Here is a 16242-nt window from a genome sequence, read left to right as displayed (position 1 = left end):
TAAAACGTAAACATGAAATTGAAACAGAGATGGGAGAAAAACAAGAGCCTGAGGCATTGCAAGTTCGCTAAGAGAAGTCTCTTATCGTGACAAACAAATGAACAGCTTGTGAAAACATAGCAGGAAACTTACTCCTTTTGGCCCACTGACCTCCGCTGAGGAGCTGTTTGGTGAACTGGGGCAGGAGACCAATCTGAGTGAAAACTAACCAGAAGTAAAAGCAGACCAGTCTGAGTGATCATGAACCAGGATTAAACAGAAAAGTAGGCCTATGGAATGTAACAGACCACCGAGGAAAGGAACGTAAGCCTGAAAAGAACGCAGTTATGTTTGTCGGGAGAGGTACTAGAGCGGTGGGTGCAGACTGCCCCGGTGAGATTATTGAGTAAAACCATGATGTAGCAATGCACAGGAGAATGCAGCTTTGAGTGGAAGCAGAGTACAACACATGATGTAACAACAAATGGGTGAATGGAGTTTTGGATGTGAGTGGTACCTAAAAAACATGGTATGGGCGCAGCTCTGAGTATGGGTAGCGCATGAAAAGCATGGTATAAAGCAGACGTATAAATGCAATCTGAAAGTGAGCAGAGTATTGAACGTGATGCGAAAGCAGACACGTGAACGCAGCTCTAGTAGTGAATAGAGTATAGGACAAGATATAAAAGCAGACATGCGGACGCAGCTTTGGATGTGAACGGAATATTAACTTGATGTGACAGCAGACATGGAAAGCGGCTTTGGTGAGTGGAGTATACGACCTGGTGTAGCAGTAGAAGTGTGAACACAACTCTGGGTATAAGCAGAGCATGAAATTTGGTATAACAGCAGCTCTGGTTGTAACAGTGACATGAATGCAGTTCTTGAAATGGGCCTGGAAAGAACCTGTAGTAGCATAGGACGTGTGAACGCAGCTCTGGGTGCGAGTAGAGGAAAAAAGATGTACCAATAGACGTATGAATGCAACTCTGGTCGTGGGTGGAGTGCAAAAATGATTTGACAGCGTAGTGTGAATGCACCTCTGGGTGTGGCCGAGAATGAAATTGGAAGAATAGCAGCTCTAAATGTGAGTGGAGCATAAACATGATGTAACAGTGAACATGAATGCAGCTCTGAAACAAGCCTAGTATGAACATGTTGTGACAGCGGACGTGTAAACACAGCTCTCACAGTGAGCAGAGCAAACATGGTATACCAGTCGACGCATGAACGCAGCTCTGGTTGTGAGTGGAGCAAGGTGGGAACACCAGGGTGGTGCGTCCAGAGCATAAAAACGGAGTAACAGTAGCAGCTATGGCTGTAAGCCAAGTATACAACATGTAATAACAGGCATGTAATACGGATCCGGCTGTCGGCTGGGTACGAAATGAGATGTAACAGCCAACAGGTGAACGCAGCTTGAATGTGAGACCAATCTAAGTGACTACGAACCAAGAGTAGAAAAGTGCTGGACAGTAAGGACGTGCGGATGCAGCATAAGACATGAAATAAAAGCCAAAAGTGTAAGGCTACTTTCACACTTGCGTTCGGAGCGGATCCGTCTGGTGTCTGTACAGACGGATCCGCTCCTATAATGCAAACGCTTGCATCCGTTCAGAACGGATCCGTCTGCATAACTGTTTTTTTCAGATCTGATTTTTCACTTCGTGAAAACTCAGATCCGACAGTAAATTCTAACACAGAGGCTTTCCCATGGTGATGGGGACGCTTCAAATTAGAATATACTAAAAGAACTGTGTACATGACTGCTGCCTGGCAGGTGCTGCCAGGCAGCAGGGGGCAGACCCCCCCCCCCTTCCCTGTATTTAACTCATTGGTGGCCAGTGCGGCCCCCCCTCCCCTATATTTAACTCATTGGTGGCCAGTGCGGCCGCCCCCCCCCTGTTTTTAACTCATTGGTGGCCAGTGCGGCCAGCCCCCCCTCCCTCCCTCCCCTGTTTTTAACTCATTGGTGACCAGTGCGGCCAGCCCCCCCTCCCTCCCACCCGTTTTTAACTCATTGGTGGCCAGTGCGGCTGCCCCCCCCTCCCTCCCTGTTTTTAACTCATTGGTGGCCAGTGCGGCCGGCCCCCCCTCCCTTATATTTAACTCTTTGGTGGCCAGTGCGGCCGGATCCCCCTCCCTCCCCCTGTTTTTAACTCATTGGTGGCCAGTGCGCCGGCCCCCCCTCCCCCCCTAATTAAAATGACCGACCCCCCATCATTGGTGGCAGCGGAGAGTTCCGATCGTAGTCCCAGTTTAATCGCTGGGACTCCGATCGGTAACCATGGCAACCAGGACGCTACTGCATTCCTGGCTGCCATGGTTACTTAGCAATAGAAGCATTATACTTACCTGCGATGTCTGTAACCGGCCGGGCGCTCCTCCTACTGGTAAGTGAAAGGTCTGTGCTATAAGCAATGCGCCGCACAGACCTTTCACTTACCAGTAGGAGGAGCGCCGGGCCGTTCACAGACATCGCAGGTAAGTATGCTTCTAAAATTGCTAAGTAACCATGGCAGCCAGGAATACAGTAGCGTCCTGGTTGCCATGGTTACCGATCAGAGTCCCAGCGATTAAACTGGGACTACGATTGGAACTCTCCGCTGCCACCAATGATGGGGGGTCGGTCATTTTAATTAGGAGGGGGGGGGGAGAGGGGAGGCCGCACTGGCCACCAATGAGTTAAAAACAGGGGGGGAGGGAGGGGGGGCCGTCCGCACTGGCCACCAATGAGTTAAAAACAGGGGGGGGGGGCGGCCGCACTGGCCACCAATGAGTTAAAAAAGGGGGGGGGAGGGGGGGCCGGCCGCACTGGCCACCAATGAGTTAAAAACAGGGGGGAGGGAAGGGGGGCTGGCCGCACTGGCCACCAATGAGTGACAACTGTGTACATGATACAATATACCATCGGATTGAAGAAAACTCCGATCCAATGGTATATTAATAGGGATTCCTGACTTTACATTGAAAGTCAATGGGGGACAGATCCGTTTGCAATTGCACCATATTGTGTCAACGTCAAACGGATCCGTCCCCATTGACTTGCATTGTAAGTCTGGACGGATCCGTTTGGCTCCGCACGGCCAGGCGGACACGAAAACGCTGCAAGCTGCGTTCGGGTGTCCGCCTGCTGAGCGGAACGGAGGCCAAACGGTGCCAAACTGATGCATTCTGAGCGGATCCGCATCCACTCAGAATGCATTGGGGCTGTACGGATCCGTTCGGGGCCGCTTGTGAGAGCCTTCAAACGGAACTCACAAGCGGAACCCCGAACGCAAGTGTGAAAGTAGCCTTAATGCCGCTCATGATAACAACAGAGCATGAAAGTGCGGCAGGGTTTTTTTTTTTTTAAATCAAATCGTTTTTATTGAACAATAAATACATAGTAAAACATAAAACAATACGTTGTATTTTCCTTTCTTTGCTTTATCCACCGTGTGGAATCAGTGAACAACAGTAATCATAGAGATACCAACACACAGTTTTATCAAGTACCTATACATTGCGTGTACACATGCTAAAACAAATATTTTAGACATAGAATTACCACTATCTTAACCCCCCCAACATCCCTCCCCCCCCCACCCTGCCCTAACCCCCCCTACCCTAAAAACTGGTCTTGACCGTCACGAGCCTATATAACCACGTGAGTATGAGATAACCATTCACTCCACATTTTATCAAACTTCTGAGGACACCCTCTCTTCACATACACCCCTTTTTCAAGTATCAGCATGTCATGCACTTTCCGTTCAAACTCACTCAGTGTAGGCGGACTTCCCTGGATCCACCTCATAGCCACCAGCTTCCTGGCCACATACATCAACCTCGCCACTGCAACCTTAACCGATTCAGTCCCTCCAATCTCAGACACATACCACAGAATACACACCTTAGGATCTTTTTGAATTTTCAATGTCAGTTTGCTATTAATCATATTCCTAACATCCTCCCAATAATTACCAATTACTGGACAAGACCACAGCATATGCAACAAGTCTGCACCATCTTCCATACACTTTGGACATTTGTCATCACTTCTCACTCCTATCTTTTTCAGGAACACCGGTGTTTTGTACACTCTATGTATGATAAATAGTTGGGACAGTTTGCCCTGTTCGCTCAAGGACACCTTGGGGACTCCTTCCAATATATCTTCCCACTTATCCTTAGACATATCTCCCACGTCAGCCTCCATTTTTTCATTCTTGAAAGCGGATACCCCTCTAAGAATTTTTCCAGTAAAAGAGCGTACACCTGTGATATTAACCCTCTTTTTCCCCCACCTGTCAGAAGAACAAGCTTATGGACGACCTCCATTTGAGCTATCTCACATCCTTTCCGCAACGTGACCTCAAGGGCATGCCTTATTTGAAGATATTTATAGAACCACTCCCTAGGGATATTAAATTCCTGCTGCAGGTTTTGAAATGACTTACATATCTTGTCCTTAATTAATTGGCCAATTCTCGTCACTCCATAAGTTTCCCAGTTCCTAAGTCCTGGTATGGCAAATAGTTCTGGCAACAAGTGGTTCTTTCCAATAGGGGAAAGTTCACTAATACCACCTACACCTCTTAGCTGCTTCACTTTTGCCCAAACTTTTTTCATAAGTTCAATAAGAGGGAGTTTTTCCCTCCCTGCATGCATTCCTGAGCGGCAGGGTTTTTAAGTACATGGAGCAGTGAAATACGTGAAGTCTAAGGATGGTGGTAGCGGGGGGAGGGGGGAGACACGTGGCAAGGAACAGCTACAGCAAAAAAGGCCTAAATAATAAACGCTGCGTCCGATCTCCAAACATGACGTCACGTGCAGCCCGGGTAACTCTTCCTTTACAGCAAACCGGCTGAAGTAACTTTTCATACGAGACGAACAAAGCGAAGTAAAACTTGTAAGATTTATAGGAACTAACTCCTATTACCAACAAACAAAGTAGAAAAGAAATAGAAGTATTTAGCCCCAACGAACAAACCTGAGGTAGCAGATTCTGAAGCCTCCCGTTCGCTAGCAAAGACGGTTCTGACCGGCCAGGAGAGATGGCCCCGGCCCAACCTACTTACGTAGTATGGCGCGTGCATGCTACGGTAGCAGAGAGCAAAATAACAAGCTCCATGCTGCAAAGAAAGAATCCTACCACCAGAGAAGCGAGTTTGCTAATGACACCCAGCGGCAGCTGTGCGGCTGTGGCTCCTATATGAAGAGCCTCCACCCCTCCCACAAATAAAGGGTGACTAATCAGCCTTACCAACATATATATATATACATACAAAAAGGTGTAACAAAAGACAGTAATACAATGCACAACAGTTTCATAAAATAAAAATAAATAAACCAGAAACCTAACACTCACGTAAATGGCATACGCCGGGACAGGCAGAAAACCAGGACAAATCTTCACTACTTCGGTGAGCCCTAAGAACTGACACCCAGCCCCGTTTATTTGTATACCTTTTTTTAGCCATCCACTATGTCCATGTCACCGTGGAGGATCTAAGTATAGCGAATTAGATCATAACTCTATTTTATGATGCCAGTGCTGTCTTATTTCGGGTTGATAAGGTGTGACTGGCTAGAAGGCAGCTTCAAAGGCCCTAGATGACCAGACACAGATCTCCAGCCAAGCACAGTGCAGCTCCTCGGGAAACTGTGAGGAACTGATGGAGAAAGTATTGTATTTTCTTCTTTCATTACACAATGAATAATATCCAGAATGTGCTATCCCTTTAAGTGATCTCCTAAGCAATCAATGCGCTTTTGTAAACAGAAGCCCTAGAAAATGCAGCAATGTAATTCCTAGGCGATATATTGGTATTCGTCCCCACCTGCTACTGCACATTAGGGTTGTGCAGTGTCAGAGGTTAGTGGCATGAGGATCCCGTATACATCAGTAATACTTACAGTCTGTCGTGTGAAAGTCTCTGAACCTACAGATGTCAGATCCCACTTCCCTATTCTGGTTTTACATAAACGTTTGAGGAATGTCATAGAGCGGAAGGCCTGGAGAGATAGGCTACAACTGGTGGAGGAGGCACTCATTAGTTACTATTAACTATTCTTCTGCTGGAAAGCTGAATGAGTGCATTTCTTGTCATATCTTGCAAATAACCGGTATATATACATAAGAACAGCACTATAGCAATTTCCTAATAAGTAATTAGGGAACCTGGATTATAAAATATTCTGGATTATCAAAAGGAGCAACATAGAGATGGGCCAATCGATTTGCAATTTGTCCCGAATTTTCCAAAATATTCAGATTTTGGTCGAAGAACATGCAGATGCAAAAGACAAGCAAATTTGTTTTCATTCATTAGGAAAAGAAAGCAAAGCCGCTCTGATGCTACCAGATATAAGATATGCTAATTTGCAATTATTTTCCCCAGAAATCCAGAGAAGCATTGCCTGGCCTACAGTACTCTACATGTGGAATGGGTGCTCTCCATAAGGTGAAACAGTAGTGACCAAGGCCTCTCAGTTAGCTAAGCCATTTCTCTCTGCTCTGCACTTAAGAGGAGCAATCACCTCTAAACAGCAGATGAGGTTAACTATTAGCAAAGTTATCCTTGAAAGCCAGTTTAAATGTTGAGCATTGAATTAGGATAGTTATGTTATATCTGGTGTTATGAGATACTTATCTTTTTTTTTGTTTCCATTTGGAAGGAAAGCTGAATTGCACATCTTATTCCCAGAGGGAATAATTGAGACAACACATAATTGAGAGACAACCTACTTAGAGTGAGCTTAGCAATCCAGTGAAGATGTAAAAGTGCACAGCATGGGAATAGAGGGGAGTAAACTAATCTACCGTAAATATAAAACTTTGAGATCTGGACTGCCTCCACTGAACTGCTTGTGTAGCGCTGCAGTTAATAGCGCTAAATCAAGGTGACCCAAGCCCGCCCATCAGTGCCGGAGACATCACCAGGAACACTGCTGGATGGAAGCCTCGCCTAGCAGTTTAAAAACATGAAGAAAAAAGCCCTTGCCCTGCACAATCCAGATAATCCAATCATAATATCAGGGATAAAAATGTGGTTATGTCCGGGTTCAGCTTTGAATCCGGACAACCCCTTTGTCACGGTCCCTCCCGTGGCAGAGGTTAGAAGATCTGAGAGACTGGCTGCACATGAGGTTATCTGACAGCCTCTCTGTTTTCATGTGTTGCAGTGTTGTTGTTGGTAATGAACACACCTCTTGTGTCAGGTGTAGCTTGCGGTTGATATTCTCTGCCTGGAGTTGGAAGAGCTGGTGTGTTGTCCTCTTCTGAGTTCCTGCTCATCCATTTTCTATTGAAGATACGTGTTTTTCCCTTTGTATTTTATTGTTCCCATTTGCTCGTTGTTTACTAGGCCTCAGGGAGACGTTGGTTTGTTCATCTGGGAAGGAACCAGTAGTCTCAGACCCTGTCACTACTCCTAGGGATATTCAGGGTTACTAGGGCCTAGGTTTACGGTGTATGAATATTCCCACCTTCAGGGTCTATTCATATTGACAGGAGTCAGGGCTAGGTTTAGGGTTTCCATAGGTGGTGACCGTCTCCCTTTCCCTAGCCTTGAGGCCTAGCTCCTTGTCTTTTTTCTTCTGTTGTCATTCTTGTGTTCCTCCCCTCCCCTTACAGCGTGACACCCTTTAACTAGAAACTATATTACAAGACGTGGCGTTAACTATCACTGTGCGGCACAGTATTACAGAGAGCGGGGTACAGTAATACAATATGATGAAGCACCTTCATATGATCGATCAGACCCATATCTACTAAAGGACTTATCTCACTACAGACAACCCCTTTCCTATTAATCAGCTGAACACCGCAGTGTATTGTTAGGGTATTTTTAAGTACTGATTGGTTCTGTCCCCTTTAATTCTGTATCTTTTATACTACTTTTAGTATTCTGTGTAAGATATTTCTTGTAATGTAGTAGGTTAAGCATACCCGATGCTAATGTCTGTGAGGCGCTGCGGAATATAGTAGCGCTATATAAGTGCATAAAGTAAATTTAAAAAAATAAGACCACATCCCTTAGTATTGATCTCAGGACATACGTGGTGCACAATGGAGGAGGGGCTGATGGGAATAACTGTGGTCTGCAGCGACAATTAGGGGGACTCCACTTGGAACCTCATCCTAGGTAGGATGTAAGTATTGATTTGCCCTATCTCTTGTACACCCTGGGGTGTCGGTCATGTGTTGTAACGTGGTAGACGGCCATGTGTTATAGCATGGCTGACCGATACCCTACCCCATATTGCATATTTAGGCTAGTGATGTTTATTTACTTTTTATTATTCTGCATGCAATTTGTCTGCTTTATCTTATATGTAATCACAATTAGTAAATATATTTATTCACTTAGCCTGCTTAAGCTTATTCATTCTCAAATCTTTTGAATTCACGTTACACGCAGGGCATGCATCAATACCCCCTGCATGCAGCTCGTTTTGCCAAGCTGTGGATAACCAGAGATATAGACAAGGGATGTTTTTATGTATCAACCCAAACTCAATACCCCCTAGTACCCTCCAACCAGAACCCTTTCCCCCACCTGTGAGTTGGAACCCCACCAATCAGATATTTATGGCTTATCGTGAGGATGTGTCATCAATATTTAAATGGACTGTTCACCCCTGGAGACCCCTTCTGCAGACCCCCCAGGGTGGTTGGATTCACAGAGGGAATCATACTTACCTGAACCCCAACTCTGCATTCCATCTCCATGGATCCCCCCTGGCTATGCAGTTCTCGGGTCTCCAAGTGTCAACATCTGATTTCACATGGGTCGCAAGGCCACTGCAGTGTTACCCATGTGGTATGTCCCAGCTATTATTCACTAAGTATGAGTCTCACCACGAATCCGGACGTGCTGGTGGTGGGGTCTATGGAAAAGGTCCCCAGAGGTGAATAATCTGTTTAATACCTGGACATAGGGTTGTTTCGATACCAAAATTTTGATTTGGTTTCGATACTATAAAAAAAGTATTGCGATACTCGATGCCATTCGATACCACGCGAAAAAAATTAAATGCAAAAAAAAAGCTGCGTGCATTCCGCATTTTATGGAACGTCCGGCCCATAATCGAACAGCCCTATCCTATTTTTGGGGGGACAAGGTGACTAAAAAAAATGGCGAATCGAGCAGTTTTTCTTTTCTTTTACAGGGTTCACCGCATAGGAGATATTTTTTTATATTTTAATAGTTTGCACTTTTCGGACGCAGCGCTATGTAATCTTTTATTTATTTATTGTTTATATATTTAATATGTAAAATTGGGAAAGGGGTGATTTATACTTAATATTTTGGTGGGGTTTCTTTAAAACTTTTTTTTAAAAGTTTATTTAATAACTATTTCCCCCCTTAGGGGCTAGAACCTGGGATCTTTTAATCCCTTTTTATTCACCCTAATAGAGCTCTATTAGGGCGAATAGGATCTTATACTCTCTCCTATGCATAGTACACACAGCAGCCAGGGCTTCAGTAGCGTCCTGGCTGCCATGGTAACCGATCGGAGCCCCGCAATTACACTGCTGGGGCTCCGATCAGAAGCTGCCACTGCCACCAATGAGAGTAGGTGAGGGGACCCTGTGGCCACCGCCACCAATGATAATTAACTTTTAATATTTAAATACAGCCGGTGGCAGAAACACATTGCCAGCACCCGACCTCTGACAGGGATCGCAGCACTCTGTCAGAGGTCGGGTGTCGGCAATGTGTTTCTACCGCCGCCTGCATTTGTAATGTATTAAACGTTAGTTATCATTAGTGGCGCAGTGGCCACAGCCCCTCCCCCCCCTCCGCGCTCTCATTGGTGGCAGCACAGGGGGGAGAGAGAGACTGCTTCCTTCTTCCCTGTGCTGCTGAGGGAACATGGAGAGCGCCGAGAGCAGTAGCACAGCCTAGTATCGATAAAAGAAAAATCTGATATCGGGCTAAAAGTATCGATTGGGTATCGAAAGTTCAATACCCGAAACAACCCTACCTGGACAATCCCTTTAGTTCTCAATGGACATGATGTTACAAGCAGGGGAATTGGTTGCAGCACTCACCTGAGCGCTGCTGCCTTTTCCTCTGAAGTCATGTTTATTGATCATAAGACCATTTTGCAGCATGCACGCAATACCACGAAAAGCCGCTATACAATGTATGGCAATGTACTTGGTACTAAGTAAAAAGGCTGCAGCGCTGACAAGAGCACCACGGCTGACTAGCAAGGGTGCCGGGAGCTGGACCCTTACCAATCAGATATTGATAACCTATTCTCAGGACAGGCCATCAATATTTAATTCCCCCTTAAAAAAAAAAAAAAATACTTTTCTAATCCACTGTTAAAGAGGAACTTTCACTACTGTACAAACTAAAAGCCAGGCTATAGCTGTGCGCTGCGATTGGCCAGCGCTGCAGCAAGGGACACGCCTCATACAAAAAATCAGTCAGAGGGAGCGCAGACACCGGGGCCTATACCGGGCGAACGGAGCGGCGCCCAGACATACTAGTAAGTGCAGAGGGACCCCTGGGCGCCGCTCTGCCCACTGATATAGTTTGTTTTTAGTTTGTACAGTAGTGAAAGGTCCTCTTTAAAAAATAGTTTGTGAAAGTTTATAATACAACAATGGCTTAAAAATGTATGTAAAATAAGGACATACAGTACCTTAAAGGGGTTGTCCGGGTTCAGAGCTGAACCCGGACATACCCTTATTTTCACCCCTGAGCCTAGCATCGGAGCATCTCATGCTCCCGTGCCCTGCGCTAAATCGCGCAGGGCACGGGCTCTTTTGTTTACAATAACACACTGCCGGGCGGTAACTTCCGCCCGGCAGTGTGTTCGGTGACGTCACCGGCTCTGAGGGGCGGGCTTTAGCTCTGCCCTAGCCGTTTTACTGGCTAGGGCAGAGCTAAATCCCGCCCATCAGTGCCGGTGACGTCACCGGGGTTCCTGTCTGCCCCATGGAGAGCCCCGGTACGTCACCGGAACTCCTAAAAATGCCTTTGCCCTGCGCAATTTAGCGCAGGGTAAAGGAGAGCATCGGAGCATGAACTGCTCCGATGCTCATGTCAGGGGGGCTGCAGGGGTGAAAATGGAGGGATGTTCGGGTTCAGCTCTGAACCTGGACAACCCCTTTAAGACAGTATCCATATCCCTTGAACTTTTCCACATTTTTTCACGTTACACCCACAAACTTGAATGTATTTTATTGGGATTTTATGTGATAAACCAATACAAAGTAGCAAGTATGTGTGAAGTAAAAAAGAAAATGATACATGGTTTTCAAAATTTTTAATAAATAACAATCTAAAAAGTGTGGTGTGCATTTGTATTCAACCCCTTGTACTCTGATACCAGATCCAGTGCAACCAATTGCCTTCAGAAGTCACCTAATCAGTAAATAGAGTCCACCTGTGTGTAATTTATTCTCAGTATAACTACAACAGTTCTGTGAAGGCCTCGGAGGTTTGTTAGAGAACCTTAGTGATCAAACAGCATCATGAAAACCAAGGAACATACCAGACAGGTCAGGGATAAAGTTGTGGAGAAGTGTAAAACAGGGTTAAGTTAGAAAAAAAATTATAGCATCACCGAAAACCTACCAAGACATGGCCATCCATCTAAACCGACAGCCTAGGCAAGAAAAGCACTAACTAGAGAAGCAGCCAAGAGGCCCATGGTCACTCTGGAGGAGCTGCAGAGATCCACAGCTCAGGTGGGAGAATCTATCCACAGGACAACTATTAGTCGTGTACTTCATAAATATGGCCTGTATGGAAGAGTGGCAAGACGAAAGCAAACCATAAGAAGTCCCTTTTGCAGTTTGCCACAAGCCATGTAGGGGACACAGAAAACATGTGGAAGAAGGTGCTGTGGTCAGATAAGACTAAATGCAAAAGACTATGTGTGGCGGAAAACTAACACTGCACATTACCATGAACACACCATCCCCACCGTAAAACATGGTGGGGCAGCATCATGCTGTGGGGATGATTTTATTTAGTAGGGGTAATAACTGGCAGCAATAGTAGTGTCTGAAAAAAATGGATCTGGCACCATTGACAAGGATTTTAGTGCTGGATCCGGCATGTTTAATTTCCCATGCCGCACACAAAAATGCTTTTTGCAGCAGCACAGTATGGAACAGACAAGTCAGTAAGTAGGAGTGTGTATGGCTGTATTGGTCTAGTAGTAATAGTAGCGGCGGCTGCGTAGGGGTAATAGTAGTGACAGTAATGAAAGTAGGGGGTTAGGCCTCTTTTACACGAGCGTGATGGATTAGGTCCAGAGGCGTTCAGTAAAACTCGTACCATTTTGCAACCAAGTTCAGTCAGTTTTGTCTGCAATTGCATTCAGCTTTTTCCGCGCGAGTGCAATCCGTTTTGATTTGTTTTTTCACGCGCGTGATAAAAAACTGAAGGTTTACAAACGACATCTCATAGCAAACATCAGTGAAAAACGCATTGTATCCGCACTTGCTTTCGGATGCAATGCGTTTTTCACTGATGCCCCATTCACTTCTATTCACAGCGATTAATAGCAACCATCAGCAATTGCAATCTACTCATTGGCCTCATTATATGTGAAAATCCTCATAGATCCATGTCTCATGCATTTTGACAAAAGAGATTTTTTTTGTACACTGGCGGAGGAAAAGTTAGTCAATTTGGGTGTCACAACACCTCCTGCCAAGCTGAAAATCCTCTCGAGGTGACACTGGAAACTGGACAATACAGTAGAGAGAAGCCAGTTCTGACCACTGTCTGCCCTGAAGTTTATGGGGTCAGGGAACATGATCTGTGCAGAAGAAAGGCCAATGGCCAGGTAGGATTGAACCTGGTTGTTCAGGCGGTATGTCTCCATTTACTGATTTGCATCAGCCTGGCACTTGAAAATACTGCTCCATCATGTTCATTGTCACGGGGTTCCGAAGGTGCACTCGGTCCCCCATTGCCCGCAGACCTGTTGCTTAGCTTTTGGAATGAGGATCCGTGTTTGACCTCATTCCCAGGGCTGCTTTACTATTACTAGCTGGGTAGCTCCCTGCTCCTAGTCTGCCTTGAGCGCCGAGCTGATCACTCGGTGCTCGACTGGTTGGTCTGTCGGTCATGTGACGCTGGCCACGTCACATGACCCTCACTCCCCACTATAAATACAGGCAGCCTGCTGGCTACAGGTTGCCTGTTAATTTCTAGATTCCTGGCTATTTGTTGGACTGCTGAATACTTACCTGATCCTGTTCCCTGACCATCCTTTTGCCTGCTCCTCCTGTACTGCGCATACATCCTGGTATTGTGACCTCGGCTCCCACCTGACTACTCTCTTAGGACTCCTCTTGTACTTCTCTGCTCTCCTGGTATTTGACCCCGGCTTCTCCTGACCATTCTTTGCTTTATCCTTTGTACTGTGTAGCTCTCTTGGTTCTGACCCAGTCCGTTCATGTTCCGTATTTTGTCTTGTCTGTCTTCCCTGCACGTATCCTAAGTTAGGGACTGTCGTCCAGTTGTCCCCTGTCATCAGGACTCGTGAGGCAAGTAGGCAGGGCCAGGGGTGAGGGTGGAGCGCAGTGGTCACTATCCTTTCCCCGGTGTGTGTGTGTGGACGTGACCGTTACATTCATGAGACTGAACTGGCTGTTGCTTGTGGTAGAGGAGAAAGTGGGAGGTTAGTGATTCGGGGGGTGGAGAGGGCCACAGACCACCAAACGGCAGGCGTCTGCTCACCAAAATGCTGCAAACACAGTGGGGGAGAGTTATCAAAACCAGTGCAAAGGAAAACTGGCTAAGTTGTCCATAGCAACCAATCAGGTTTCACTATTAATTTTTCAGAGCTCCTTTGGAAAATGAAAGGCTCACTCTGATTGGTTGCTATGGGGAACTAAGCCGGTTTTCCTTTATACCAGTTTTGATAGATCTCCCCCACTGTATTCTGGTAATAAAGCAATTTGGCTTCCCTTTCAGCAACAGGAAAACATTCCCCCATTTTGCCTTGATAGCAATGGTCTAAAACAGTGATGGCTAACCTCCGGCACACCAGCTGAGGTGAAACTACAACTCCCAGCATGCTCCATTCATTTCTATGGAGTTCTGAGAACAGCCAAGCAAGTGTGCCGGAGGTTAGCCATCACAGGTCTAAAAGCATGGCTATCCAGTAATTATCAGATTGCTTGAAGGTAAGGATACGGCTGTCATTATGTAAGCAAGCAACCATATAGCTTGTAATTCTGGCGTTCATCCAAGGACCCAGTTCTTTCTGGCACTGTCCCGCACTGCGAAGATTGGTCATCGTGACCAGTGCCTTCGTCGTCATCAGCCTTGTTCTCTTGCAGATGTTACACCTCCTTCTGTGGTCACTCCTCATCCTCCCATTCTTCTTCCATGGGACTTTCTTCATGTGGAACCAGCCACTCCGTTCATTTCAGGGTGGCTGCAGGAGGTATGGACCCCCCATTTTTGTGGTCGTTAGGGGTCCGAGCGGTAGGACCCCCAGCAATCTGATAGTTATGCCCTATCCCTGTGATGGATAACCTCCGGAACCTCAGCTGTTGTAAAACTATAACTCCCAAGATGCATACTTGCTTGGCTGTAGGGCTGCAACGATTACTCTAAGTTATCGATAATATTCGAAAACGGGATTCGTTGTCGACAAATCCCGTTATCGAATAATCGGCCAATTCGTTGCTATGCGGGCGGGAGCGGGCGGTCAGGCGCTATGACTGCGGGTCCTTAACCGGCAGTAACTTTTACTTGAACTTTAAATCAGCGCATCTTTATTACCTTACAATGAAGCTCCGGTAACAGGCAGAGCGGGCGGCGGCGTAACGTCACTTACTCACGTGATGCGCCTGCTTCATTCATAAAGTGGGCGGAGCAGGCGCGTCACGTGACTGAGTGACGTTACTCCGCCGCCCGCTCTGCCTGTTACCGGAGCTTAATTGTAAGGTAATAAAGATGCGCTGATCTAAAGTTCAAGTAAAAGTTACTGCCAGTTAAGGAATACTCTTTAGATATGAATACTGATGTGAGAGGCGGGGCCGGTGTATTGGGAGACACTGTTATGGGGGAGATCTGTGAATGACACATATAGCATAAGATGCTATATAGTGTCATCCATAGATCCCCCCATAGCAGTGTCATCCACAGATCCCCCTCCCCATAATATTGCTGCCATCCACAGACCCACCTCCCCATAACAGTGCCATCCACAGATCCCCCTCCCATAACAGTGCCATCCACAGATCCCCCTCCCATTACAGTGCCATCCACAGATCCCCTCCATTACAGTGCCATCCACAGATCCCCCCATAACATCGCCATCCAGAGATCCCCCATAATGGTGTCATCCACAGATCCTCCATAATAGTGTGTCATCCACAGATCCTCCATAACAGTGCCATCCACAGATCCCCCCATAAGAGCACCAGCCACAGATCCCCCATAATAGTGTCAGCCACAGATCCCCCCATAAGAGCACCAGCCACAGATCCCCCCATAAGAGCACCAGCCACAGATCCCCCATAATAGTGTCATCCACAGATCTGCCATAACAGTGTCATCCACAGATCTTCCATAATAGTGTGTCATCCACAGATCCCCCCATAACAGTGCCATCCACAGATCCCCCCATAACAGTGCCATCCACAGATCCCCCCATAACAGTGCCATCCACAGATCCCCCATAATAGTGTCATCCACAGATCCCCTCCATAACAGCGCCATCCACAGATCCCCCCCCATAACAGTGCCACCCACAGATCCCCCATAATAGTGTCATCCACAGATCCCCTCCATAACAGTGCCATCCACAGATCCCCCATAATAGTGTAATCCACAGATCCCCCATAACTTGTCTTTTTTACATTGTAATGCAACATTTTTATAATTATGTAACTCCTAAATTTGTTTTAATATGGCCTTTGAACATAATTTTTGCAAGTAAAATCATATAAACCCCTTTTTTGTCATTTTGGTGTTTTTTTCCTGATTAATCGAGGAAATTATTGACCACTAATCGATTATTCAAATAATCGTTTGCTGCAGCCCTACTTGGCTGTTCTCAGAATTCCACAGCATGCTGGGAGTCGTAGTTTCACCACAGCTGGAGTTCCAGAGGTTAGCCGTCTATGCCCTATCCTGTGGATAGGGGATAATGTGAAACAACCGAAATACCCCTTTAAGGCCGTGTTAACATCACCGTTTTGTTTTCCGTTCCTCTGATTCGTCCGAAAAACAGAAACATTAAAATAATAAAAATCCATTACGTTGAGCATCCATTGTGCTA

At 46.2% G+C, this 16242-nt stretch overlaps 1 protein-coding gene across 1 annotated transcript in view; it reads right to left on the bottom strand.

Annotated features, from left to right (window-relative positions):
- ACSM3 (acyl-CoA synthetase medium chain family member 3) overlaps positions 1 to 5999 on the bottom strand; it is a 58789-nt gene extending 52790 nt beyond the window's left edge. The window contains exon 1 of the mRNA XM_040439865.1: positions 5881 to 5999. Coding sequence (XP_040295799.1) covers positions 5881 to 5967 — 87 coding nt within the window. The 5' untranslated portion in view covers positions 5968 to 5999. The remainder of the gene's footprint in view (positions 1 to 5880) is intronic.
- Between the last annotated feature and the right edge of the window lie 10243 nt (positions 6000 to 16242).

Source organism: Bufo bufo, chromosome 7 (genome assembly GCF_905171765.1).
Source record: "Bufo bufo chromosome 7, aBufBuf1.1, whole genome shotgun sequence".
In the NCBI taxonomy this organism is placed as follows: domain Eukaryota; kingdom Metazoa; phylum Chordata; class Amphibia; order Anura; family Bufonidae; genus Bufo; species Bufo bufo.
This window is presented reverse-complemented; position numbering and strand designations above follow the sequence as displayed.